Source organism: Atheta coriaria, unplaced genomic scaffold (assembly GCF_025399875.1).
Source record: "Atheta coriaria isolate IRGN ID8LTWV9N9 unplaced genomic scaffold, Caltech_Dcor_3.1 hic_scaffold_10_pilon, whole genome shotgun sequence".
Taxonomy (NCBI): domain Eukaryota; kingdom Metazoa; phylum Arthropoda; class Insecta; order Coleoptera; family Staphylinidae; genus Dalotia; species Dalotia coriaria.
This window is the reverse complement of record NW_027045452.1, coordinates 4,434,290-4,447,606: the sequence shown is the minus strand read 5'-3', so window position 1 is coordinate 4,447,606 and position 13,317 is coordinate 4,434,290. Positions and strand designations below refer to the sequence as shown.

The 13,317-nt window shown below is 37.6% G+C and overlaps 1 protein-coding gene across 1 annotated transcript in view; it reads left to right on the top strand.

Annotated features, from left to right (window-relative positions):
* Positions 1–13,106, top strand: part of LOC135800201 (protein artichoke) — a 50,188-nt gene extending 37,082 nt beyond the window's left edge. Inside the window, exons 3-6 of the mRNA XM_065313363.1 lie at positions 7,412–10,728; positions 10,817–11,112; positions 11,165–11,395; positions 11,460–13,106. Of these exons, the coding sequence (XP_065169435.1) occupies positions 7,449–10,728; positions 10,817–11,112; positions 11,165–11,395; positions 11,460–11,786 (4,134 nt within the window). The 5' untranslated portion in view covers positions 7,412–7,448 and the 3' untranslated portion in view covers positions 11,787–13,106. The remainder of the gene's footprint in view (positions 1–7,411; positions 10,729–10,816; positions 11,113–11,164; positions 11,396–11,459) is intronic.
* The last annotated feature ends 211 nt before the right edge of the window (positions 13,107–13,317 follow it).

The following is a 13,317-nucleotide window of genomic DNA, read 5'->3' as shown; positions in this document are numbered from 1 at the left end:
GTGGAATAAATTAATTTTGCTTAAAAGTCAATCTGTAAGACTTACAAAGGTTAAATAAAACAAGGAAAACCAAGACGCCTCAACAGTCTCAGAGATAATTTCATTTTACGAGTTTTGAAGGTAGATTTTACGCTCAATAGTAAATAATACTATGAGCGACTATCGCTTTTTTCGCCTCGTTACCGCTCCAGAATAGTGCACTTTTGAATCGCACCACGGAAATTACGCACGTCCGCGTTAACGTCCCGAAAACATTCGCTCGTAAAATCGGTCGTATTTATTTACAACTTTTTAATGAGCGTCCCAATCGTACACACATGTGTTTCATAATTTTGGTGCGCTTTCTTGTGCTAATAAAGTGTGTATGTCAATAAAAGCACAAATATCAACAGATGTAACATTAAAAATTGGAAAAACTATTAAGACTGAAAGATATTGCCCTGAACGGGCACTGATATCGGTTTAAATTCAACGTTTAGATAACTTGAAACACAACAAAGTTTCATAAAATAAATCTCATACAAATATAATATAATATAATAGAAATACGCAATTGCAAGATTCTTAATATTGTTTTTTATTTTTTATGTATTTTATGTGCAAAGAAGAATTAACATGATTTGAAGCAGAATAAAAATAATGCATTTGTTGAATTCCGTTGCATTCATAGAATGCTACTTGAATGTGACTCGCTGTTGAATGCATCATGCAAGAACAACACTGAATTTAATTACGAAGACAAGTGCTCACAAGCGTGCATCTCGAGCGCATCGAAAGTTTATGAAATTTCGTAGTTGCGAAAGTTTAGGATTTACAGGAATAAAGGTGCATTCACTTGTTGTTTGTGCTTTGTCTGAGTTTTCTTGCTTTTTGATGCAATTCGCAAGCAGTTGTACTGCTTTGTATGCTGCTTCTTTGCCTCTTCATCATAGCGGTGTAAAATGAGACAACGTTAACGTTAAATAAAGAAATTATTAGAGCAAATACATGCACTGTTTTATAACAAGTCAAAGTTTGAAAAGAACCTGCACAAAAGTTGTTCAGAAGGATGCGCGAATGTTGCAAATTTCCCTTGAGCAAAATTGTAAAACTGTCACAAACTGTAATTACGAAATATTTTACATTTTCATGAGAAAGATTTAAGAATACATTATAAATTAAAACAATTCTGATGTTTTAGTTAAGTTGGAAATTAAAATAGAAAACGCTACTTGATTTTCTTATTCGTAGATTACTTTTTCTTATTATGTATATTCCGGTGTAAGTTGTGTACTTTTGTGGTCGGAAAACGTCTTTTCCGTGCGATTCGGTGCCTGCTTCCGGCGCTTCCGGGAACACGAACAAATGGCACACTGCCACGCATCGCGTCAGGTGTTCAAGTTAAACGGTCGATACGATTACATTCAATGCAAACGTAGACGAAATAAATTCAAACGAATTGCGGACTAATAATATTTGAAGTGATAGTATGTAAATTTGAGCCATAACCTCGAAACTTTGCATTTTGAAAATAGTTGAATGGGTATACGTTATAACTCCTTTAACATGCTCTCTAGAATAGGTTTATCTGAATATCTGCAGATACAATGTGAAATTATGCGCATTCTACATTTGTCTGCTTAAACACGGCATTTTGCGAAAGCTAATTTTGTCCATTGGTGAATTGGCAAACATTTGCAATTGTGCAACCCTTAAGCTCTGGATGGGCACGTGCATGTCTACTGTCTATGTTAAACACGGTTGCAATGTTCGTGCGCATATCTTGCCCACGAATCATCATCGAATGACTGCCTCCATCGAGCATCGCCCATCGACCAACCGCCATAATTTGCTCTAATGGCCCATTCAACAATCGCCGGCACGCGAAACTAATATCAGGGCTATTATTCACAACCAGGACCTTGTCCGTAATACAAGCAGCAATTTAGCTAAATTCTAGTACAATAATTTACAAAATTCAGAATCTGAAAGTATTACATTTTATTGCAAAATCAAATTTTTGCTAAAACATCAATAGCAAACGTCGTAGAGTTCAATATATAGACTTAAGGGGGCTTTAAATAAAACTACAAATTGAAAATTGCATGAATTCCATACTTTAATATCTTTACAATTACGTCTAGAATCTTATGGGCACTTGAATATTTCTATTTCAGCTCTATTTGTCTATGAGCCGCCGGTCGACGGTCGCCTTTCAATATTTTATGACTTACAGCTCACTCGTTCAGTTCATGCATGCATGTGCTTCCGATACTTCCAGTCTGATACGCCCTGATCCCGTCGGAAAAAAAGCCGAGAATCCAAGAAGTAAGAACTGGAGTGTGGAAACATGTTATGTCTGCCTTGGATAGGCAGTGAACGTCCGATTTTATTACGATATTTACGAGCACCCGCCTGATGTATAAAATCGTTACATCAAACATTTCGCCCTGTCTGAAAACACAAACATTCCAACTAAAGAAAATATCAACTTGTAACATACAAACGTAAACACCCTGCAATTTAATTTTAGAAGTTAAATTGCATACGAATTTAATTCTATGTTCGCATTCACATTCGTGCAGTGCGATGTCATTAGAAACCCACTTTGCAGTTGTTATCTGAAGTGGAGCAATGCTGTCAGCCGTCGAGGTGCTCAATATCGTTCGTGACGCGCGACAGGTGCGATCGCACCACCCATCTACCAACAAACACGTTTAAATAATTCACGTATTACATTAGCGTCACGCGGTGTGGTTATTTGCGTGCAATTTCTCGCGTTTGATGCCGCTCGCATCGAATTTCAATGCTGGCGCGTATTTCCCAGCCGTTGCTGACAAATTACAACTACACAATTCTGTCTTAATAACGAGCGTGAAGTCAAAGAGTAGCTGCAACAGTGGGTTACAAAGATCATTGCAATAAGCAACCCAACACACACGCACATATGTATGTGTTTAACCATTTCTACGTTATTACTGCCGCTAACTAGTATACTTCAAAGTGTACCTCATTAATATCGCATAATCTTTCATGACTTCCAAATTTCTTTGTTTTTCCGAAATTTCCGTCGGCGTAACGTGCGCTCGATATTCAAAATGCTATTTCGACTTTCGTCAAACGAGTTTGTCGTTAGTTGCTTGCCGTTTAGCCCATGCTATGCCGTCAAGTTAATTAAATTCAGGCTGGTTTATTATTATTACGCCAAAACGCAAGCCGTCGTTTGCCCGGCGCCTCCGCACTGTGCTAATTAATGATGACGTATAAAATGCTTTGAAATTCAAAATGTTTGCAATGATTACGACAAAGACATAGCAACGAATATATAAATATAATTATAATTATACAAATGCAATTGTTAAATAATTATTTCTATAGAATGCTAGTTTAAATTAGGTAATTTGCGTTTTGTAATTTACTGAAACTGCAATAAAATCATCTAAATCATTTTCATTCTGACATCTGCATTATAACGAAGTATAATTAACAATCATCTATTGTACCCGTAGTCGCATTACATCATCTTCATCTTCGTCATGTGTTTTTTCTCCTTTTATACCCTTCTAGCCGAGAGAGTTAACAAAGCAATTATTCACGTTTAAAGCGCAGGCGATAAGTATAGGAACGGAAAGAGTACCAGAAAATGTACGCTCCAACAACCAGCCCGCTTCTCTTCATGCTCGAACAGTTCTTACAATTTCTATATTGCAACATGCTGCAAGTTGCAACTGAAATTTAACTGCGTTTGAAATGCTACCTTGCGTCCTTAAAGCAATTAGACCAATATATATACACGAAATATTAATTCAATAAAATTTTATGTTTTAAAACTAGCAAGTTTATATTAAAAAGACAACATTATTTTAGTTTCTTCTTGTTTTACTATAGTTTTATTTTAGAAGGCATTGAACAGCGAGACTTTTATGATCTAACAGTTTATGACAACTTATTTCCGCACTTATGTGATGGATTCCTTGGAATTCTCGCCTGCAAATTGTCACTACAATGTTGTGGAGTCAGTAAACGCTGTACGAAGGCGCCGGGCACGCAGTAAAACTTTCGAACGTCGCAGGGCATTGGTGGCGTGAAGGCGTCGAGCATAATTTAATACTAACACATTTGTTGTTTACTTATTTAGGATGCTATCACTCCAACTCCGCCCGGCGACGCTGCTACAAAATGCAAAATAGTGCAGAGTAGGTAAACAAATTTGCTGGCAGGCGGAGACGCTGAGACGCGACGCGAATCGATTACTAATGACGCGTCGTGTTCACTTCCGGTTTCTTCGCCAAAACGTGTATCGCCGCACGTTCACGTTCAATTGCTCCAACTTACTTGTGCAGCTTTTCTCGAAAGTCGATTTCCATTTCGCGTTCAGCGTCTACATTTGGTCGTCTCGTAACTTACTTCTAGAAATCGGCTTCGGAAAAGGCCGCGACGTGCGCGGCGGGTAGGCAAATTGTAAAATTGGTGGAAATAAAATTAGGGCTAGGTTAGTTACGAATATTTTATTATGCACGCGGTGGGTCGTTGGAAAATTGCCGGAAAATACGCTTTCAACTCGATTGGCTTCGACATTATCGAAATTGAAGGCAGTATATTAGCTTGGTGTTTCAATTATGTCGACTTGATCTTTGACAATTGTTAAAATGATAATATATTGCATATTAAACGTGCAAATTAAACTTTTTGACATGACATTTTCACATTTACAATAAAAATAAAACTAATTTATGTATTTAAATAGAGATGCAATATATTGTTGAATGTAAACTTGCTCAGGTCGCCTATATTTAGAGCACAATATCAATTGACACTTGACAACTTGAACAACTCGCTCGTATCAATTGCAACTTGTGTCGCAATCAACCGTATCAACCCTTTAACTGGTCCAATCACACACCCACATCAAACAACACCATTACAGCCGTTTCAATGCCATTCACTAAGCACCAATTCACACAAGTAATAATCTAACTCATGAAAAGTTTTATTTTCCTTAAAATATGTTTCATGTAATTTTAGGTCAAAATATGCCGCTGGGGGTGGCGTCTTATCTAATGTTTATTCAAGATGTTTACGCGTTAAATCTCATCAATATGTTAGCAGCGCCTCGTCCTCGGAGTCGTCGTCGTTGTCGGAGGCACATTATACACACTTTGCTATCTATCGCACCACCCTCTTTAAGGGTCGCTCGCCCTCACATCCGACTGGTTCTAACACGTGCTGAATGCGAATTCCGCTGCCGGTCTCAGTATCTATCTATCAATAAACAAACAAACGCGCGCATTAACAAACATCGAGGCGAGAGACCACGACGTTATCGCGACGGAAAATGATACGTTTGGACTGCGTGAAGCAGTGTGATGACACGATAACGATATCCGGGGCTTTGAATTGCAAATTCTATGTATTTGCTTACAAATGTTTTGTTTTCACTGACGTAAGAAGCAAACTTTACTTGAAACTATATTTCTAACTATCATTACTACCGCCAAAAATATTCTCTCTTTTAATTTAAGACAATCTCAGTTAAAAATATTTAACTATAACTACATTCACATGTTAAAATTTTCCGATAAAAACTATCCTATTTTATTTTCTTCGGTATTAAATGTCTCTATAGCAAAATTTATTAAAATTGGTTCAATGGTTTTTGCGTGATAGCGTAACAAATATACAAACAGTCTCGCATTTGGATTTAAAACAATAGTTTAAATGAGTATTGTATACCAAGAAAAGTTTAATTGGATCTATTCTACGAATTAAAGTACTTGGAAGTAAAAAATGTTCACCTTTGACGTCACGTTGCGTTGGCGTGAAGTTGTCTTTAATTATGTAATCGATCGATCAACCTTGCTATCTCAGCTGCAATTTCCACAAACTAATGTAAATAATTTATTTTAAACAGAAGATAACAACGTATTGAAACGAACGGTTTGTTTTTGAATGACTTTAAAAACGCCTTGTATTATTTTGTTCTGGTTATCGAACCGTTCAATCGATTCGTACGAAAAACTCATGAAAGGTGGGCTATCAGAAAATTGCATCGGCAAACGGCATTCACAGATCGCACGAGAACTGCCGTCAACTTTTCGACTTTTCGTGAAATACTCCAATCTAGCAAATCCGAAGTTACCGCATTCGTACGCCTGCCCACCGGAATCGACATCCAATATAATTTTATCTTAATAGAAATGTAATTTTAGCGAAAGTTTTAAACTTTCCTAAAATACCGCATACAACGCTGCAATACTTGGAAAAGCAATAAAATTAATATAAATGTGATCCAACAGTTCCAACAATTTTAAGTTTACAGTTTCTCTGTTACCCACAATGTTTGGTGGTCTAATGATTCGATGGAGAGCAAGCAAAAATGGAATGAAATTACTCGAATGCGAAATGTTTACTCTTCCGCATGCTCGAACTACTTACAGTGCTCGCTGGTTGTGCGTTTAAGTTCGAGCTGGTAAAAACCAGAAAGGGGCGACCAAACGAGCAATGCAAGTAATAAATACTAACTAATGCGCGAGGGCATCCAAAAAGTAGTCCGCGAGCAACAGAGCAACCCTACGAAATGAGTCGACATTGGCATGTGGCCAAATTGTGCGCCGAATTCAAACGATTCGAGATCGCCAGTCGTGCGTAAATGTTAAGTTTTATTAGATTTATTGTAGCCAAAAGTGTAATCAACGAGAATAAATGTTTTAAAACTAAATATAAAAATTGACATATTTTTGTGTTAAATCACTAACAAGATTTTTTCACGCTCACAAGTTGTAAAATCGCACTTTTATGTCGTTTTTATTGCTTTATCTGCTTCGTGAATATTTCTTTTCTTTACCAAAAGTGACTGTTTGAGTGCACACAGTGTGAAGTTTAACCGCCTGTTGGAATTACCTCCAAAGTATCTTGAAACTCTTTCCCCGGCCGAAGCCTAACTAAATTCGAGAACCTTTAACCCCATAACGATACTTTACTCGTTCCTTTTTAGACTAGTAAAATTCGGACCGAGCGTAGAGGCAAGCAAAGTTGTTCTTCTGATGCTCATTCTGGTTTAGTTCAGCGTTACTTTGCATTTACTTTACTTTCCGCTTTGGTCTCGCCTGGGGTTTAATCGCGCAGAAAGTGTAATATTTTCTGGCGCACGCTCGCAGCCAACGTGGCGTGTAAAATGCAAAACTATAGCCGCAAATATTATAATTAAACAACCTGCGAAAGTTTCGAACGCACAACACAGAAAAGTAGGGGTTTCTAAAGTGTTGCGAGCATAAACACTCAGGCTTCAACAGCTTGATTATTTATTCAGCGCAAAAACTTAAGGCAACAACACGTTTTGAGTTTTCGCTAAAGATTTGAGAATATTGGTTTACAAAGATACGAACTATTTAACTAAACTAACATTTTTTAAATCAAAATTGTTTTGTTGCAGAATGAATTAATATGGCTTCCGTTGGCGCAGATGTGACATGATGGAGAAATATGCGACGTTCCACGCATCGGTGGCAGTAGTCGCACTGATCACACTCCTCACCCCATTGGGCACACACTCCGAGGAGACAACACAGTGTCCAAGCTTCGCCGCCAATCCGTCATGCCCGTGTTACAACTTCGAGGACGGGATCTTCCTGGAGTGCCCCGCCGCCACTGCCCACTCTCTCCGCGCGGTGCTGAGCATCGTTGGTGGACCGATACAGTCCCTCAGCGTCTACGACCTGGACAAATCTGTCACGCGGCTTTCGGCCGACTTCTTCCCGGATGGCACGACGATCAAACACCTACAGATCTCGCAGAGCAACCTCATGGAGATACATGACGACAGCCTGCTAATGCTGAAACCTGAATTAGAGTCGCTCTCGTTTGTCAGCGGCAAACTGAAAGAGATCCCACAGAAAGCTTTTGGGGGATTGATAAAGCTGATTGCCCTGGATCTTGAAAGCAATGAGATTAGTGACCTGCCAAGTTACAGTTTTTATGGTTTACATCTGATCAAACTCAACATGAAGGGCAACTCTTTGCAAAAGATCTCAGAATATGGTTTCGCTGGGTTGGAAGACTCGTTGTCAGAATTGGACATGGCTGAGAATAAGTTGCAGTTTTTTCCTATGCCAGCTTTAAGAAGATTGGAGAGGCTGCGATTGTTAAGGCTAGCTTGGAACGAGATTAGTGCCATACCTGATGATGGATACTCCAGGTTGGATTCACTTCTCTTCCTTGATTTAAGCTCGAATAACTTTGAAGTACTCAAAGAAGATTGCTTCCGACCTACACCATCTGTACGCACACTTTCGTTGTACTACAACGTTATAGAAACAGTTCACCCCAATTCGTTCATCTCATTGAACAACTTGGAATCGTTAGACTTAAGCCACAACAAGATAGTATTCTTAGATGCTACTACTTTCAACATTAACAAAAAACTAAAATCAATTGATTTAAGCCACAATCATGTGCATTACATTAGTGGAGTATTTGCAAATCTACCTGATTTAAAAGAGCTGTTCCTATCTGAAAACAATATTCTGGAGATTCCGTCGGATGCATTTACTGATTCAATTGGTATTAACGTGATTTATCTTCAGCAAAACGCGATACGACGAATAGATCCTGAAGCTTTGCAGACTTTGACGAATCTTGCTCAATTACACCTAAGCTCTAATTTCATTCCATACATCCCTCGTCAGTTGTTTTATGCCAATCGTAATTTGACCTCCTTGAGTTTGGATAGCAACTGGATTACCGACATGGAACCAGGAACTTTTGATCGTACCATGGCTCTAAGAGAAATCAGACTTCACAATAACCGGCTGCAGAATATTCATCGAGGAGTATTCGATCCGCTTCCTAGTCTTTTGGAGCTGCACTTGCAAAACAACTGGATCTCTAACATAGACTCCGGTGCTTTTAGGAGTCTTCAAAGTTTACAACACGTCAATCTTCAAGGAAATGTTATTTCTGAACTCGGAGATGTTTTCATGCATGAATCACCATCGCTGGTGTCAATTCAGCTTGATTCCAATTCAATCCTAAGTCTACATAATGATTCCCTGCGAGGGCAGTCTAGTGTTCAGATCATGTGGTTGGGTCACAATCGTTTGAGAAGTTTAGATAAAGCACTTTTCAGTGATTTGTTACTAATCCAACGAGTATATCTCAACAACAACAGTATTTCGTATATTGAAGACAAAGCTTTTGAACCGATGCAAGCTCTGAAGTTTTTGGACCTTAGCATCAATAAACTGAAACATATAAGTACAAAAACTTTTGCCGAACTACACGAGTTGGAAGAATTGCATTTGGATTATAATGGTCTGGAGACTATTGAAGCACACGCATTGACCAACCTGAAAAAATTACGAACATTGGATCTTAGTCATAACTTTATTTCAGTTATTCACGATTTGATGTTTCAAGAAGGCTTACCTATCAGATACTTAAATCTGATGAACTGTTCTATAAAGCAAATTGAAAGTGGAGCTTTCAAAGGCTTAAATAATTTGAACGATCTTAATATTGAAAGGAACGACCTTGTTTCTCAGGATCTTAAAAACTTGGACATTCCTGGTCTAAGAACGCTTAAAGTTTCACATAATAACTTTAGTGATTTGTTTTCTGGAGCTTTGGACGGGCTGCCATCTTTGCAAATATTAGGCATGGACCATTGCCAAATATCTCTCATGCCAGAAAATATCTTTAAAAATAACAAAAATTTGCTAAAGATTGATTTAAGCAAGAACGACCTTAAAGAGCTCAAGCATTCAACGTTTTTAGCTTTAAACGTTCTTAAAGAACTCAAATTGAGTGAGAATGCATTCAAAGATATTCCTTATACAGCTCTTTTAAATATAACAACTCTTGAAACATTAACTCTGGCTTATAACAACATGACTATGTTGGAATTATCCAGACTGAACGGTTTGCCGAACTTGAGAGATTTGGATTTGAAATATAATCTTATTTCATCCCTGCTTGGATTTGCTTCCTCCAATTTAACACAGTTACTATCAGTTGACTTAAGTGGAAACCTATTGGCTGCACTACCTGCAAACTTTTTTCATCATTCTCCGCTACTAAGGAGGATTGACTTATCAAAAAACAGATTCAGACAGATTCCAACATCTGCTCTTTCGGAAAATACCTTACCTGGTCTTGGTTGGCTGAATTTAACTGGCAATCCTTTAGTACGCATTCATGATATTGCCTCTGCGCACAGGTATCCTGCCCTGGAGGAAATACACATTAGTGGCACAAATTTAACAATTGTGACAAGCAAAGATTTTGAAACTTTTCCTGCATTGCTTCATGTGCATTTGGGACTAAACCGGATATCGAGAATTTCCCCAGGCGCATTCAGTGGATTACCACATCTATTGACATTGGATTTGGGCGTCAACGAGTTGGAACTTTTACCACAAGAGCGCCTCCAGGGATTGAACCACCTGAGAATATTAAATTTAACCCACAATCGATTGAAAGAACTGGAGGAGTTTCCTCAGGACTTGAGAGCACTGCAAATATTAGACTTGTCTTTTAATCAAATTGGTAGGATCAACAAATTTATGTTTCAACATTTAGAAAACTTGGCTGAACTTTATTTGGATGGCAATTGGATCTCTTCTGTTTCTTCCGACGCGTTTAAGCCGCTAAAGAAGTTGAGAACATTGGATTTAAGCAGAAATTATTTAGAGAATATTCCTTTGAATGCATTCAGACCGTTGGAAACACAAATAAGAAGTTTAAAAACTGAAGGTAAATTAACTACTGAAACTTTTTGAGGTTGACATTCATTATGAGTTAACTTGGCTTTGATGTACGTAAATTGTTTGTTGTTATTTAGAAAATCCACTATCATGTACTTGCGACTCTCAAGAACTTTGGGAATGGTTCCGTGATCACCAGAAACTTATCGAACAGGCTGATGCAAATGCAATTAGATGTGAACAACCACCAGAATTACGAGGAAGGAGGTTCTTGGATTTAGCACCTGAGCAGTTTTGCGATCAACCAATGGTACAAAGATTGGCGATACAAGACATTCAACCATTTTCAGTTTTAGTTTCCTGGCAAAGCCGGAACCACTCCGGGTTATACGGGTACCAGGTGGTTTACCATAGTATTGATGGTGTGGAGGAGGTATAAAGTGACTTCATTGATATTGAAATTGTTTTAATTTAGTTTTTAATAGATTCGTGGAAGAATGCTGGACAGGTCAATTAGGTCTACCAAATTGGGAAGATTGTATCCTGGCACTAGGTACCTAGTATGTGTTCTAGCTCTAGGCAACTGGGCTACAAGAAGATTCCGGCCTGAATCCAAGTTTGGTCGTCTTGATCCAAACATGTCAGACAACTGGGAGTCGTTTACTGATGCCATGCTTCCACTTTTGGTTGACACACCAACAAGTCGATGCAACGAGGTACTTGTTTCAGTTTAGCTATTCTACTATAACTATTGTTCAATTACAATGTGTTTGCTGATAGGTGACCACCTTGGGAGCCCCTGACAGTATCCACGGAGAACTGGGCAGTCTGCCAGACCATTCCATGGGAATCCAGTCCATCCTCACGCGTCGACTAGGTTTGATCATCGGATGCTGCATGGGTTTTATTGTGTTCATCGTGCTTGTCTCCGTATTGGGCTACTTGAAAGTCAAAAAGCAACGGGCTGCCATCAAACGCGATCAACAGGCTGTTCCTCCGGAGTATTTGTCCTACAGGCATTTTTCCATCCAAAGTGGTGAAGCCAATCGGGAGCAACAAGGTGGTCATCCGCACTTCATCACCAATATGAACACAACACTTAACTAGAAATGTGGAAGAACCAAAATGTTGATGGGTAATTTATCGCTCATTGAGTAAACTTCAAAATGAATATTTAACTCCCGTAAATCAAAGACAGTGGAAAGTGACATTACAGTGATTTTGTGATAATAAATTAAATTAACATTACGTTAAACTAATCTATTCTTAGGTGTAAAGTGTGAGAAGTCAGGAGGGAAAATATAGTCAATTGTTAGTAGTTTTTTGACAATTCGCTTCGATTGAACATTCGTTTCGACTTTATCTTCGCAGTGCCACAATCAGTCGAGTAAAGTGTGTTTAACAAAAAGACAATTGCAACAACTTAGAGTGCGTTTTCCTGCAGTTAAGTGTTCAACATTCCAAGCAAAATATCTAAATAATTGTCATTAACAAATTAATTCAAAAGTAGTGAAAACTGCACAACTAGTAAATGATAATCAATTGTTCCAGAATCTCCGAAATAACGATTACTTAAGATCTAAGATGTAAGACTTAAGTTCAGATACCTTCCAATAATCAACCGTATACAGGGTGTTTCAGAAAGAAAGAAAAGCACCTAAATATGAATGTTTCTTGTCAGATGAAAAATACCAGTATATAACAAACGCAAAATAAAAAGTAATTACTAAACGTACTCGTAAACTAACCTAAATCTTAAATCTTAAGAAAATGTACAAGAACAAGTCGTCCCAAGTTAACAATGCGCCAGTGAAGCAACAATTTGTACATAAATCTAGCCAGCATGAGACTCAAAGCGCATAAATAAATAATAATTAATTGTACGACTGATACCAAGCCGCCCTCGAAGAAGTTAGGAGCTGGCCGATGATTTGTAACAAATCTAACGCTCAGAAGCGTTCGGTTTAAATATCGATTTGACCTCAAAATGGGGGACTCTGCTAAGTATATTAATTATAATTTATATCGATATTATTACGATATTTATTGCTTATTTTCCCGAAGTAATGTTTGTCAATTAATTTTATATTTTCTATTTATATTGATATTTTCATTACAATATATTATATATTGAAATCGTATTTGAATAGTAATACATTGAATTAAATTAATTAAATTATTAATTATATTCTGTTAAATTACAATGTGACTTTTGGTTGTGCAGTTAATGAAATTATTAATTTACGGCAACTACTAAAATTATTAAACATGAATATTGACTTGTATAGATAGACGATGATGATAAATTTATATTATATCGATATAATGATTGAGAGAAATTGTCAACATCAAAATTACCAATTGGACACGAAAGTATGTATCATATTAGTAAAAACAAAATGTAATAATAAATGAAAGTTTGTTGTATGTATACACTTTATTATTTCAAGCCCCAAATTTAAAGTTGTGTGTTAATTTAAATAAAAAGTAAATAAATCTTGTTCAGGAATAAACCGCGTGATAGTAAATTTCAGAGAATTGCGGCGAATGGCACCGCGAATTGCGCTTTAAAACAATAACGCTTTGTTGTTAACTGCGTGCAGCCAAGTGTGCAATGCCGCTTCCAAAACGGCGACAA